At 35.6% G+C, this 15881-nt stretch overlaps 1 protein-coding gene across 1 annotated transcript in view; it reads left to right on the top strand.

The window, feature by feature from the left end:
- col6a4a (collagen, type VI, alpha 4a) overlaps positions 1-15881 on the top strand; it is a 40147-nt gene that overhangs the window by 22526 nt on the left and 1740 nt on the right. The window contains exons 18-40 of the mRNA XM_067405172.1: positions 200-244; positions 538-591; positions 1079-1141; positions 1514-1579; positions 1715-1768; positions 1862-1897; positions 1988-2050; positions 2379-2441; positions 4884-4946; positions 5588-5650; positions 6435-6485; positions 6705-6740; positions 6835-6897; positions 6980-7042; positions 7118-7153; positions 8895-8931; positions 9049-9060; positions 9156-9649; positions 10465-10561; positions 12117-12785; positions 13211-13313; positions 14305-14432; positions 14619-14789. Of these exons, the coding sequence (XP_067261273.1) occupies positions 200-244; positions 538-591; positions 1079-1141; positions 1514-1579; positions 1715-1768; positions 1862-1897; positions 1988-2050; positions 2379-2441; positions 4884-4946; positions 5588-5650; positions 6435-6485; positions 6705-6740; positions 6835-6897; positions 6980-7042; positions 7118-7153; positions 8895-8931; positions 9049-9060; positions 9156-9649; positions 10465-10561; positions 12117-12785; positions 13211-13313; positions 14305-14432; positions 14619-14789 (2530 nt within the window). The remainder of the gene's footprint in view (positions 1-199; positions 245-537; positions 592-1078; positions 1142-1513; positions 1580-1714; positions 1769-1861; positions 1898-1987; positions 2051-2378; positions 2442-4883; positions 4947-5587; positions 5651-6434; positions 6486-6704; positions 6741-6834; positions 6898-6979; positions 7043-7117; positions 7154-8894; positions 8932-9048; positions 9061-9155; positions 9650-10464; positions 10562-12116; positions 12786-13210; positions 13314-14304; positions 14433-14618; positions 14790-15881) is intronic.

Below are 15881 nucleotides of genomic sequence, written 5' to 3'. Positions count from 1 at the left end.
TGACTTAGTGGCTTAGTGGCTACTTAATTATTACCAGACAGCTGTTATTACCCAGCATCTGTTTTTGGATTACTGTCTTTGATTGTCATCTGGAAAAGGTTTGTTTTAGCCTGTGGTTAGTGTTGTTTTTTTGAGGTTGAAAGTAATCTAACCACAGTTTTTTATTAATGGCTTGCGTTTCTTTAATCTTCTTACACAGGGAGAGGAAGGAGAAGATGGTTTAAATGGGATAGATGGTGAACAGGTAAGAAAAATATGACGCACTTTTAACGTCTTGTGAGTAAACAAAGTACAATATGTAAATATAATGCAAACTACATTAAAAATATTTAAAATATATATTATCTATATAATATCTTAAATGCTTGCAAGTCTCAATAGTGTAACAATGACCTTGCAGCCTCACTGAATGCCCAATTGCATAGCAACACCCTGGCAACCACCCACAACACCTTAGAATTGTGGCAGCAAGCACCACACACATTTTGTTATTAACTTTTGAAGTCATGCATTTCTGTTTCTGTCTGTACCTCTTAGGGTGAAACTGGAGCAGCAGGAAGTGCAGGAGAGCGAGGAGATCCAGGCAGCCCAGTAAAATCCATTACACATATTCTTCTTTATACTTCTCAACAATGATCCACACTGCGTCCGAAATCGAATACTTCCCTGCTATATACTATGCAAAAAACAGTATGCCAAAAGAGAAGTATGTCCGAATACATAGTATTTGAAAAACAGTATGCGAAAAGTCCCCGGATGACCAACTACTTCTGCTGCGATTCTGAAGAGCACATGTGATGGATGCTTTACTATCCGCCGGAGAGGTTTTATGAATGGCAGTGAAGTAATGTAACTCATGCTGGTAGGTCACATGACAGTAACAACATGGCGGATGTAGTTCCTACTACGCGTATTCATACTATATAGAGCATACTTTTTTAACGGTCGTGAAGTAAATTCAAATATAGTACCTACTCAGACAGTATGCGATTTTGGACGCAGCACCAGTCTCTCTTTAGTTCTCCAAATTCATTGATTCATTCATATGTATATTATTTTCATTATGCCCAAACCACAGGGTCCAAGAGGTATCAGAGGAAGCTCTGGAACCCCAGGAGAACGAGGCCTGAGAGGAGATCCGGTTAGTAGGCTTTAGCTGCACATAATAATCTTAATAGATTACCCACTCAGGTAACACAACACTGTTCATACTGTTTATGAAAAATTGTGATTTTTTTCACTGTTTATTGAAAAGCATATAATTCATATCAAATCAAATCAATCATGCATAATTTTGTTACTTTGTCTACTGTAGGTTCCTCTATTTTAAAGGAATGGTTTGCAGCTAACATTCTTTCTTTGTTATCAAATTTAGCAAAGAATATCTCTAGGGCTTTGAAGCAAATTAGTGAATTGTGGGGTATTGATGGGAAATGGCAACCAGATGCACGATCAGCCACTGATAAATTTTTGTTCCAATAGAGAATTTTGACCCCTGAATTGTCATAATTAGGGAAATTCAGGATTGGACAACAACATCCGCGGTCCTAAAGGTGACATCGGCAGTCCAGGCATAACAGTATGGGACATTACTTACTTTTATTATTTACCTGACTAATTGATGGTGAAATTAATTATTGACTATTTTTTTATTATCATATATATTCCATTGTTCTGGATCATTTTTTTCTCTTTCTATGTGCTCTTTTAACAGGGTGAACCAGGCTCAGATGGTCTTCAAGGCCAAATTGGTGATAATGGCAGACCAGTAAGTTAATATATAATTATAGTACAGAAGGCAGAAGCATTAACTTGTGAAGCCTATTTTTTTCTATGTTGATATTTTTATCTTTATTTTCAGGGTCCTAATGGCAGAAGAGGCTCAGCGGGTGTACCGGTACAGTACTGTAGAAATAATAATTAAAATAATAATAATTAAGCAGCTACAGAAGTTATACCAAATGACTTAGTTTGCTTGTGCGTTCAGGGTCTCAGAGGGTCTCCAGGAGAACAAGGACTGCAAGGACTCCCTGGTGGCTCAGGTCCACGGGTAATGTAAAAATGATCCTATTTTTAAATCTATCAATAAATACTAAGTGGACCCTATAATGACACAGCCAAAAAAAAAAAAAAAAACTACCAAAACCATGTAAAGCTGTATCTGATTTGCTTGCCAGTTTGTTAAAAGTGAGAAAAGATGGCATTAAAGATAACATTTGTGTTAGAGTAGCATTAAATATGCAATGTGAAATGTATTTTTGATTACCAACCCCATTCAAAATTAATTTGATCTCAAATAGATGTACCATTTATTTCCTTAACTATTAATAGTTTGAGCTTGTTTCATTTATAATTTGAGTCTTTCTGTCTCTGTTCAGGGTGCTTTCGGTCCTCCTGGTCCAGTTGGGCAGAGAGGTTATATTGGTCTACCTGGACCTCAGGTATATGTTGTAATAAATTAGATTAGAAAACTTTATTAATCCCAAACTCATGCACATTAAAAACGACACAAACAGACAATTGAACATTAAAAACAATACAATCAATCCATGCAAAGAATTACACAACTTCGTTAAAAAAACTAAGTGCAATTGGAATAAAAGACCTTCTAAATCGCTCAGCACAGACTTTCAGTTTGGTACATGGGTGGATACCATCAGGGCCTGCTGCTTTGCTGGTCTTAAGGCACTGATTTACCTCATTCACATTCTGTTATTTTAATACTGTTATTTTTATTTCCATAAACAGCAAGAGATTTTAAACCATTCCAAAGGCCCCATCTTTCCTTATATTAGAACTTACTCTGTTTAATAACTCTTTTCAGCTCATTTTGAGCAATTTTAATTTGGTCCCTGTCACCAATGAAAAAAGCTGCTTTTTTCCTATTAGTACCCCGCTAGAAATTTTACATTTCAAGAACATTCTGAGAACATCCCCACTGGTGTTAAGGACGTTGCCTAGTAACGTTCCCAGTACGTCCAGAGACGGTCACGATGTGGAGTTCTTTTAAGGTTTGGGGGACGTTATTTGGCAGACCTTCACAGAACATTCAGGATGTTCTCTGAACATTTAGGGAACCATACTTTATTTGGAAATGTTCTCAGAATGTCCCTGCTGCCCTTTTCAAAAAATTGAGTTGAAAATTAGAGCTAAATTGATTAACAAAAGTAGCTGTTCAAACAAAAAAACTCTTGCAGTAAGTCATTAGCTGACAACAGCACATGCATGAGCTAATGTAACTGCTGTATCAATGCATCAGCAACTACACAGTTACTGCCTTTAAATAAAGCAACATGCAGCAGAACATCAGTGTTTCCGAATCATCGCTACTCTCCAGCACAATGGTAACCTCACAAATCTCAGATAACAGAAACAGAACGTTAAACACTAACCGATCTCTCTAGATCTCAGCATCTTCACTTATCACAAACCACTCTTGACTTTATTTATTTCATACAAATCTTCTTAATGAGGTGTTGATGTTTTATCAAAATGTATAAATGTCACCGTTACGGAGGTAAGCACTTGCTTTAGTTGGGCTCCTGACCCTTGACGTTTTGACTTTATTTTTTCTCCAATTGTTGTAACTGTGTGTTTCTAAAGCACATTTGTTACAAAAAATAATTGTGAGAAAAAAACTGATCAAATAGATTTGGTTGCACATTGTTGGTGAATATGTTATCATACAGTAGTTTTATTCAGTAATTTTCAGAATAACAGATTAACTCTGAGTATCACAAAACAAGCTACTAAAGTCACAAAGATTTTTATTTAGTGTCACCATTGTTGAGGATCATACTTATACTCAAGTCTGTATAATGAACTTTAAAAAAACTAATATATAATATACTCATAGTTTAGACACTGGTGATGATTATTGAATCACCAGCACAAACACAATTCATCAGATCAGAATTTCTCTTCCATATTTTGCTATAATAAGTGTGTTTTGAAAACACAGTTAAAGCAGCCAGAGAAAATCTAATGTTAAAAAAACAAGAATCAAGAGCCCATCTAAAGCAAACGCTCACCTCTATAATGGTGACTTCAAACTTGATTATTTTCTATAAAACACACATGTACTGAACTTCCCAAATGTCCTCTTTGTAACGTTCTTGCATGACCATAAAATAACCAAAATAGAACATCTCCCTATACTCATATCGGAGGAACGTCCCTAATGTTCTGTAAAGGTTCGAAATTTTCGCCACCTTTTGAGAACTTTTAGGGAACGCTGTGCAAAGTCACATGAACGTCACCCTCTACGTGGGTAGCTGCTTTAACCTCCCTGGTCACCCATGGTTTATTATTAGAAAAATTTTAATTTGTTGACGTGGAAATACAGACTCAACACCGTAATTTATATAACAAGTGACTTTGTCAGAAAAACACTGACCAGTCTGTACAATCAAAACATCCTTTTAACCTTTCATGGGCATCCTCCGACCACACACACACTGTCTTAGATCGGCTGATTTTGAATTACAGGAGATGCCAAAGATATTAAATTGTGGTCTTATTGCCCCAGTGGTGGAAGCAACTTTGCACTATTTATGTCTTTAATGTTCGTATAAAACAGGTCAATACTTTTTTCCCTTCCTCGTAGGACACTATTTGCCTAAAAGAGCTTTGATTAAAATCCCAATTAATTATAACCAATGCATCCAGGGAAGAGTGTTGCATATTGTGGGTAATTTTTCAAAATTGTTTCTGTGGCCAACCTTCCATTGCCTGATAGATGAATAACTCTCTGGGCAAATAATATGGTTGGCAATTTAATACCAGGAATAGAATGAATTGACCACCTTTTTTGTTTACTACTGTCATTAATATCTAATAAACCACATCTGGCCATCAATGGGATTTTGTTTTCTTTTACACAGGGATCTCCTGGCTTTCCAGGAAGGCCTGGAACTAGAGGAAGCATTGGGTCCATGGGACAGAAGGTGAGTGACCTCTTTTAATACCATCCTCTTTATTTATAAATCTCTGCTTTTTTAAAGGGATAGTTCACCCCAAAATGAAAATTGTCATTATCTCTTTATTAGAGATTATTATTATCATTTACTCACCCTCATGCCACCCCCATTGTATATGACTTTCTTTATTCAGATAGACACAAACGAAAATTTTCAGGAAAATAATCAATTTCTGTGAGTCCATAAAATGCCATTGAATTGGTGGTGCTTGGCTGAAGCTTGTATATATTTTTTATTTTTTTAAAACTAAATCATTGCTTCAGTTCTAATTCACATGTCACAATGTCTCTCTCATGAACACTCGAAAGACAGTAGGAGTTAAAAAAGTTAAAAACATTTGTATTTTTCTTATCGTTTCACTACAGAAGACATTGATTTATCCACTGGGGTTGCATGGATTACCATCACAATCACTGTGTGTCGTTTTTTCATGCGTCAACCGAGCTGCACCCATTCACTTGTATTATATGGACTTGCAGAGATGGATTATTTTCTTAAAAATCTTTGTGTTGATCTAAACAAAGAAAGTCATATACATAAGGGATTTTCATTTTTGAGTTTATTGTTCCTTTAATGCTGAACCTATGCATCATGCTTTTGCCTTACAGGGCCAGCCAGGTGATCCTGGAAATAAGGGAGCTTTGGGACCTCCAGGCCCCAGAGGACTGCCGGTTACTTCTCTTACTTTCTTTTTTTAAAAGCTACTAAAAACCTGTAATGTCAGGCCTGATCCATCATCATTCAAAAAGCTATTTTGTTCTTAAAGGAATAGTTCACTTTCAAATAAAATTTTCCTAATAATTTATTCACTCCCATGTCATCCAAGATGTTCATGTCTTTCTTTCTTTAGTCGAAAAGAAATGAAGGTTTTTGATGAAAATATTCCAGGATTATTGTCCTTATAGTTCTGTATTCAACTTACGGAACGAACGCAGCACCAGTTCCATTTTTTCCGTAAGTAGAATAAGGAAGGTGTAGGACATACAGCATAAGCTTTTTGAAGAATACGAAAATGCGGTTTTGGCGGAACCACTTAGAAGGCGATCATTTGTTTATATAAAGCATATACATTTACATTTTTTTTTTTTGAAAATGACCGATCGTTTCGCTAGATAAGACCCTTATTCCTGGTCTGGTGTCGTTTAAAGCCCTTTGAAGCTGCACTAAAACTGTAACTTTGACCTTCAACCGTCTGAAGTCCACTATAAGGAGAATAATCCTGGAATGTTTTCATCAAAAAATTTCTTTTCGACTGAAGAAAGAAAGACATGGATCTTGGATGACATGGGGGTGATGTTATTTTATTGATGTTATTTTAAATTATCAGGAAAAATTTTATTTGAAAGTGAACTAATCCTTTAAAAGTAACAATTCAACAATTTGTCTAATAACCTGTTTATTTGATTTTAGACACAAATAAACCAACTAATAGCAGCATTTATTTATTATTAACAGGGAAAAGATGGTGCAGATGGCTTTGGATTCCCAGGACCCAAAGGACAGAAGGTTTATATAGAATTATACTGCAATAATTTGTTCTCAAATAGCAAATATGGGCTATGCTACAATATACAACGTGATATTATTTCACTTAAAACAACAAGTTATCTTTGAGATTTTAGACATAGCTCTTTTGAAACTTTACTTGCCATTTATTGGGTAAAGAAAGCAGCATAACTGCATATGTATTCATGTTTGTTTATTTATTTTTTACTTTTCTTTAAGGGAGATTCTGGTTTCCCAGGTTATCCTGGACTTCAGGTGATTTCACATCCAAAACTTGCCAGTACAATATTGTAACTATGAAGCAGTTGGTTCATAAAATAATCAACATTGTTTCTTCTTTGAAATTAAGGGTGAACTGGGCTTTAAAGGAGTAAATGGAGGTGGTGGTCCAAAAGGCAACAGGGGAAGAGGGGTATGTAATAAAATTTTTCAGGCTTTATTTTCTTAGTCATTCTGTGAACCTTAAGCAGACTTAAGTGGATGTCTGATAACAGGGCAATGCTGGCAGGGCAGGACCAGCTGGAGATCCTGGCAGTGATGGGGTGCCTGGACACAGGGTATGTGTGTATTATTTACATCATGTGATCATGGGAATTTGATCAGGGGTACAGAATGTCTTCTTCTTCACATAGGGCCCAAAAGGACCACGGGGAACCAGAGACAAGTCTGTAAGTTTCTGATTTTCTTAACTACTGCAGTAGTTATTTATATATATATATATATATATATATACTGCATGTGAAATGATTAATGTATACATGAACCTGGAAAGAAATTGTAGGAAAGACATTTTGAAAATACCATTTTAGTTCCCATAATGTGATTAGTGTGATTAAAAAGATTATTTAAATTATTATAAAACAGACAAAATACAATATATATACAATATAATTTAAAATATTTTAAAATAACTATTTTCTATTTTAATATATTATAATTTATTAATGTGATGTCAAAGTTGAATTTTCAGCAGCCATTACTCAAGTCCACTCAGTGTCACATGATCCTTTAAGAAATCATTTTGATTTGCTAATATTTGATGCCCCTTTATACATGGTGTAATATAAGGCTCAGGTGTCCCCAGAATGTGTCTGTGAAGTTTCAGCTCAAAATACCCCACAGATCATTTATTATATCATGTTGTTAACAAGAGCAGCCAGCTGAGTCAGCCAGTGCAGTTTCTCAAGAGCAGCTACACAAGCTCTGGTGACGACACAGCTGTTCCACGATTGGTCGGATTCACCGCACGACAACGATCACGTGTGTTTCGTGGTTATTCTCACGCCTTCAGTTACACTAATGCTCAAAAATCTGTATTTTTTTAAAAAAGTTAAAGCTCTTCTCGTGTAGTCACGATGTTGTATTGTGTCATATTTATCAAAATAAAACTGATAAACGTAGACCCCAACTACATTGGTATTTAAATATGCTTTTGTTGAACTACTCACACCGATCGGTTGCATCCAGCTGCAGCCGATGTTGAACACATCTAATATCTCTATCGTGACCACACTCATGTGACATTGCAGTACTGCACCATCATGAAAGTTATTATTTGAATGCGTTTTAAAGCCATAACTATGTAAACTTCTGATTTAAACTTCACGCGCACACAGAAAGCATCCTGTTTGACGGCACATCTTGCGAGTATTGAACTGATTTCTCCTTTTGCGTCTTATTGTGCTGTCAAATACACACAACGTTATGCACAGAGTTCACAAACACAGTCTGTTATGTCTGTGAACGTCAGGGAAAGAAATCATATGTGTATATTACTGTAGATCTGTGCATTAAGGTGAAAGCAGTGTAATATATACAGTACCTACTGTTGTATATGCTGTTAATGTGAACAAAACAACAAAAGAAAAACAGAAAATCACTCACTGCTCTTAATTAATAACTTAAGTAGCTTTAATAAGAAGATAAACATGGCGTACTGTGTACAGCTCATTAAGGGTAGGAGCTAAGCTAACAGGGCAGATTCCATTGCCAGTCATTGGCGGGGAAATCTGGAACCGCTTGTTTGGAGAGACTGTTAAAAAAGGAGTGGGTGGATTTTTACCATAATAGGCTGGTTGTTTACACACTGTGGACACACATCTGTGTTCAAACACAAAATTTTGCATAATAGGTCCCCTTTAACTAATCAGTGTTGAAAACAGTTGAAACAGTTGTTATTATTGTGGAAACCGTGATGCATTTTTTTCCCAGAATTCTTTGATGAATAGAATTCTGTTCCTTTTGATCAACTGAATTTGTCCTTGCTGAATAGAAGTTGTAATTTCTTTTTTAAAAAAATTTGAAAAAAAAAAACCTACTGACCCCAAGTCAAGTGTTTTTATTTGATTTGTGTCTAAATACAAAGCATGTTTTGTAATATATATATAAATAATATATGATCTTTTGTAGGACTGTCAACTGATCTCATATGTTCGAGACAAGTGTTGTAAGAAATCTTTATTTAAGATTCTTTATTTTTTCTTCTTGAAATAGATAATAGACTCAGATTTTCTTGCATTATGATGATGATGACATTTTTATGTTTTTTTTTATTATTTAACAGTGTGCTGCAAAGGTAGGTGAAAATGAAAATCAAAAAATATGAAATTAATTTTTGAATTAACTGTCCATTATTAAATATGAATGTCTCACTCATATTTGTCTCTCTAGATAACACAAAATGCCCTGCCTACCCCACTGAACTTGTGATTGGCTTGGACATGTCTGAAGATGTGACTCTTCAAGGCTTTGAACGCATGCGTTCTGTAGTCCTGAGACTGCTGGACAATATCAATGTTGCAGAGAGCAGCTGTCCGACGGGGGCCCGGGTGGCTGTGGTCACCTACAACTCCTACACCAGTTACAAGATCCGCTTCAATGACTATCAACGCAAGAAGCAGCTTATTGAAGCTGTGAAAAACATTGGCTGGGAACGCACTTCAAATCGGCGTAACATGGGTGCTGCCATGCGGTTCGTGGGGAGGAACGTCCTGAAGCGTGTGCGAAAGGGTGTCCTGATGAGGAAAGTAGTGATCTTCCTCTCTGCTGGAGAATCTCAGGATTTGACCTCCCTCACCACGGCCATTCTAGAGTACAAAGCGCTGAACATTAAATTCGGGGTCATCGCATTAAGGAATGTCCCTAATGTTAGAAAAGCTCTTGAGGTAAAATTAAGCACACTTTATTTTTTAATAATTTAAAGGGTTAGTTCACCCAAAAATGAAAATTCTGTCATTTATTACTCACCCTCATGCCGTTTCACACCCGTAAGACCTTCATTAATCTTCGGAACACAAATTAAGATATTTTAGTTCAAATCCGATGGCTCCGTGAGGCCTTCATAGGGAGTAATGTCACTTCTTCTGTCAAGATCCATAAAGGTACTAAAAAAAACATCTAAATCAGTTCATGTGCGTACAGTGGTTCAATATTAATATTATAAAGCGGCAAGAATATTTTTGGTGCACCAAAAAAAACTAAATAACGACTTATTTAGTGATGGCCGATTTCAAAACACTGCTTCAGGAAGCATCGGAGCACAGTGAATCAGTGTATCGAATCTGCAGTTCGGAGCGCCAAAGTCACGTGATTTCAGCCGTTTGGCGGGTTTGAACCGCGATCCGATTCATGAATCGATACAATGATTCATAATGCTCCGATGCTTCCTGAAGCAGTGTTTTGAATTCGGCCATCACTATATAAGTCGTTATTTTGTTTTTTTGCCGCACCAAAAATATTCTCGTCGCTTTATAATATTAATATTGAGCCACTGTACTCGCATGAATCGATTTAACTTACCAAAGCTGATGTTAAGTTGCTCACTGAAATATATTAGTCAATGTTTTTAAGTGTACTGTTCCTTTAATTATTAAATAATGTGTGACTAACAAAGAAAGTTTGAATACAAATCACAGTTTTTTTTTTTTTTTTTTCCCAGTGTGTAGAGCTATTCATTCGTGTGATGTTTTGTTGTGTGCAGGCAGATGAAACCCAGAGTTTTATCTTAACTGTGCTGGGTAGAGTGCAAGACCTGAGTACTGCTCTCAGTAAGATCCAGAGTTGTGTTATCTGCTTTGGTAAGCACCAGTTATTTCTCTCCCTTCCTCTCACAACCGAAATGATTCTAATATGCTGATTTGGTGACCTTGTGTATTATTATTATTATTATTATTATTATTATTATTATTATGTTGAAAAGTCATTTAATAATATTTTTCATTATTTTTGTGGACACTGTGATGCATTTTTTTCAGGGTTCTAATGAGTAGAAAGTTCAAAAGAATGGTATGAATATGAAATAGAAATCTTTTGTAAAAATTCTAAATGTCTTTACTGTCACTTTTGATCAATTTAATGTGTCCGTGCTGAATAATATAGCATTTTATTTAAAAAAAAAAAAAAAAAACGTACTGACCCACTATAATATAATAAATATAATATAATTTTATATAAAAGAATATTTGTATTTTATTTTTTATCTTATAATATAAAATATATATATTGTTTTTGTATGTGTGTGTGTGTGTGTGTGTGTATATAAATATATATATATATTACTATTTTACATAATATAATCATTTTTTATTTAGTACTAATGGAAACTTTTTTTAAGTATCAGATTATTTTTTGGGTTGTACAATTTCTCAAACCGTGTTTATATTTGCAAAAAGTCTGCAAATAAAGACAAAGATTTCATGATTCATGAGTACTGCACTCTTAAAGGTTGCTGAAAGTATTAAAGGGTTAGTTCACCCAAAAATGAAAACTCAGTCATTTATTACTCACCCTCATGTCGTCCACACTCGTAAGATCTTCATTCATCTTCGGAACACAAATTAAGATATTTTTGATGAAATCTGACAGGTATATGAATCATCCATAGAGAGCAATATAATCAAGACTTTCAAGGTCCAGAAGGGTACTAAGGACATTGTTAAAAGTTCAACCTTCATTTTATGAAGTGATAAGAATACTTTTTGTGTGCAAAAACAAAACAAAAATAGCGACTTTATTCAACAATCTCTTCTCTTCCTGTCATTATCCTTAGGCAGGTAACGCAGTAAGCACAGTGAAGGTTTCTTTGTTTATGTCCAAATGCCGGCTCAGTATTGGCCAAAGCTGCACATGTGAGCAGCACAATGCATGGCTGTGACGCTGCCGCAGGAGCCGGCCAATAATGAGTCGTCGTTCTGACTTAGAACCTGGAAGTGCTGGACATAAACAACGTATGAGAAATGTATTCTTGTCGCTTTATAAAATTAAGGTTGAACCACTGCAGTCATGTCGACGGTTTTAATGATGTCTTCAGTACCTTTCTGGACCTTGAAATTGGTGATAATATTGCTATCTATGTATGGATGAGTCATATACCTCTTGGATTTCATCAAAAAATATCTTAATTTGTGTTCCGAAGGAAAGGTCTTACAGGTGTGGAACGACATGAGTATGAGTAAATGACAGAATTTTCATTTTTGGCTGAAATAACCCTTTAAATTAAACAAAAATATTTAATAAACGTACATGCAAAGAATGAAATATGTGTTGAACAATTCTGAATTCTGCAAAACATCCTATGAAGGTCTATGGCCGCAGTTTCTTTGTGGTCATATCTACACTCTTTTCTCGTCTAAGATCCCTGCAGACCAGCTAGAGAATGTGATGGCACCAACCTGGCACCTGCTCCTCAGGAGTTAGACATGGACTTGGCGGTGATTGTGGACGGCTCCCGTAGCATCCTGGCTGATGAATACGAGGGTGTGAAAGAGGTCCTCGGCAGTGTGCTCGATCAGATTGTTGTGAGCAACCGACCCAGCGGGGTCGACAGACAAGCAAGAGTGGCCATCTACCAGCAGAGCTCCACATACAGTGAAGCCCAGTCTGCTGTCAAAGTGATATTTGGCTTCCAACAGTTCACTGATCGCAGTCTAATGAAGAGAAGCATCTACCAGGATCTAAAGCAAACCGGAGGCTCTTCCAGACTCGGCCTTGCGATGGAATACGCCGTGATGCAGGGCATCCTCACGGCTCCTAAGGCTCGCAAGAACAAGATGGTACTGGCTATTATCGGGGAGGACACGGCATCTCAGGACAGAGCAAAGCTGGAGTTGATTTCCAGGACGGCAAAGTGCGAAGGCATTGTTTTCTTCACCCTGATGGTGGGTGACCATATCAGCGTTACTCAGGTGGAAGAGCTTGCCAGCTATCCCTTAGAACAGCACATCATTCACCTGGGCCACTTGAAACACGGAGAGCAGGAGTACACGCAGCGCTTCATGAGGACATTCTTCCACATTCTGAGCAGTAAGTGTTTCTCATCATTAAGTACAGATTTGAGGGCCTAAGTATTGCAACGGCTCACCCTCATGTCGCTCAAAAAGCACAAAAAACACCATACAAATAATTGATATGACCTGTTCACTATATTCCACCTCTTCTGAAGCCATAAAATAGATTTATGTGAGGAACAAGCCTAAATTTATTATAATAAACTGATAACATCAGGTTTGATGTCAGTTAAACTGTCACTTTTTGTTCATTTTTGAAGGACATATTTACATCCCTTTTGGAGCTTTTTGTGTTCCAAAACATATCAAAAATTTTTGAGCAACAGGAGGGAGTAAATGATGACAGAATTTTTGCTTTTGGGTGAACTGTCCCTTTAAGGACGACATTGCATGTGTTCATTTTGAGGGACTCGTGTGTTAATGTTTTTTTTGTGAATGCAGAGAATGTGAACTCCTACCCTCATCCATCACTCCAGAGTCAATGTAGAGGTCAAGGTCAAGGTCGGCCTTTTGACTACGAAGCTGCAGAGAGACCTGTGTACAGGTATCAAATGACTAAACCTGCTCTGTCATCATCTAATGTGAAACATCTGTTTGTTTGAAATCAGTATTTTGGCAGTAACACTGAGCATTAACCTCTGTATTTATTTATTTATTTATAAAAGATGCAGGTGCTTATTTAAGAAGCTGCAGGTTAATAAAATAAACCTGCAATACTAAATACATTATTTATTTAGAATTGATTTATATATTATGGAATTTACATGGGAAGGAGACAAGTGCTTATTTAATTAGATGCAGGTTATTAAAATAAACTTGAAACAAATTATTTATTTATTATTTAATTTACATAGGAAGGAGAGGTGCTTATTTAATTAGATGCTGGTTAATAAAATAAACCTGCAATAAATAAATAAATTTATTTTATTTGTGTTTTAATGTATTTATTTATAATGAATGTAAGTTACTTATCATGAATGTCATTTACATTGTAAGGAGACAGGTGCATATTTAAAAAGATACCGCTTAATAAAATAAACCTGCAATAAATGAGTAAAAAAAAAATCATTTATATATAAATGTATTTATTTAATTTAATTAATTTATTAATAATGAAATTTACAAAAAATTATTTACATAGAAAAGAGGGAATTGGTTATTTAACAATAACAACAAATATAAATAAATACAATAAATGTATTTATAAATGAATGTATTTTACTTTAAAAAGAGGCAGGTGGTTATTTTATAAGATTTTGATTAAATGCAGCTTAATAAAATAAACCTTCAATACATTTATTTATATATTTTTATTTCAATTATATATAGAATTATTTATTAATTTAATATGAATGTAATTTACCTAGAAAGGACGGAGACAGGTGCAGGTTAATAAAATCTTTCTTTCTGTCTGTCTGTCTTTCTTTGATTGCAGAAATATTGTAATTACATAAAAATGAGGCAGGTGCCTGTTAGCTCAACTCTTTGTGAATTTCCATTATGTGCCCATTGTCAAAACAAATGCTATTTCCTAGTGTTCCTGTGCCATCCGGTGTATACCCAAACATAGTGGTGGAAGAGGAAATGGTGGAAGAGACTGAGGGCCAGCAGACCTTAGGCTATGGATACTCAATAGTCGAGACTCCAATTGACAACACAGACCGTATGTTCTTTCAAATCTCTGCTCACATCACAGTGCCTCTAGGGCTTAAAAGTATGCAACAAAAAGGATAACAATTTGACTTTACTTTAAACTTAGGTAGTTTTATTTAAAAAATAAGTTACTTATTTAAATGATTTTCTAGCATCATCATCAAGGCTTATTAGTAAATAAGCATTTTGCTTTCAGGTCTGTGTCACCTAAACAATGACCGTGGCACCGTCTGTGGTGAATATATGCAGCGGTGGTATTATAATGAAGCAGTTGGTGCATGTTTACCCTTCTGGTACGGAGGCTGTGATGGTAACAGTAACCGTTTTAGTTCAGAAAAGGAGTGCCTTCAGACCTGTGGCAAACAAAGTAAGTTCTTTGTCTTTGCGACAACTATGCACTGGCAGTGTTGTTGAAAATTACCTGTAAAAGTAATGCGTTTCAATATAGTTATTTTCTTCAATATGTTTTATTTTACTTTTGTGTTGCTTCTCACCTGATCTGGGCTTACTGGTTTTTTTTTATTTTTCTTTTCAATGAAAAAACAAAAACAAACATTCTATTTTTGGCAATTGTAAAGGCCCTTTCATGCCAAAAACGAAATGCAAATTCTCACCTGTACAGTAGAGGGCGCAGCTCAAACAAATCTTTCAGCTGTGCTGCCATTCTGGATTCCAGAAGAATAGGATACACGAGAAGAAAGTTGAACGCTCTTACTTCAGCAATAAAACAAAAACAGAAACACAAATGTGATGTTTAACCGAAGTCATTTTTACTTATTAGATGGTTGAATTGGAACATCGAAGGTCAGCAGCAAAGCAGTTAAAGGAGCCCTAGAACCAGTTTTTACAAGATGTAATATAAGTCTAAGGTGTCCCCTGATTGTGTATGTGAAGTTTCAGCTCAAAATACCCCATAGATTTTTTTTAATTATTTTTTTTTAACTGCCTATTTTGAAGAATCAATAACTATGCACCGATTAAGCATGTGCGGCCCCTTTAAATCCTATACAGCGCATTTACAAAGTTCACACAGCTAATATAACCCTCAAATGGATCTTTACAAGATGTTCGTCATGCATACTGCATGCATGCGTCGGATCATGTGAGTATAGTATTTATTTGGATGTTTACATTTGATTCTGAATGAGTTTGATAGTGCTCCGTGGCTAATGGCTAATGCTACACTGTTGGAGAGTTTTATAAAGAATTAAGTTGTTTATGAATTATACAGTGTTTAAAAAAGATGAAAATAGCAACGGCTCTTGTCTCCGTGAATACAGTAAGAAACGATGGTAACTTTAACCACATTTAACAGTACATTAGCAACATGCTAACGCAACATTTAAAAGACAATTTACAAATATCACTAAAAATATCATGATATCATGGATCATGTCAGTTATTATTGCTCCATATGCCATTTTTCGCTGTTGTTCTTGCTTGCTCTACCTAGTCTGAT

The sequence above is a fragment of the Chanodichthys erythropterus genome, chromosome 2 (genome assembly GCF_024489055.1).
Source record: "Chanodichthys erythropterus isolate Z2021 chromosome 2, ASM2448905v1, whole genome shotgun sequence".
Taxonomy (NCBI): Eukaryota; Metazoa; Chordata; class Actinopteri; order Cypriniformes; family Xenocyprididae; genus Chanodichthys; species Chanodichthys erythropterus.
The sequence above is the reverse complement of the archived record's forward strand: the minus strand, read 5'-3'. Positions and strand labels throughout refer to the sequence as shown.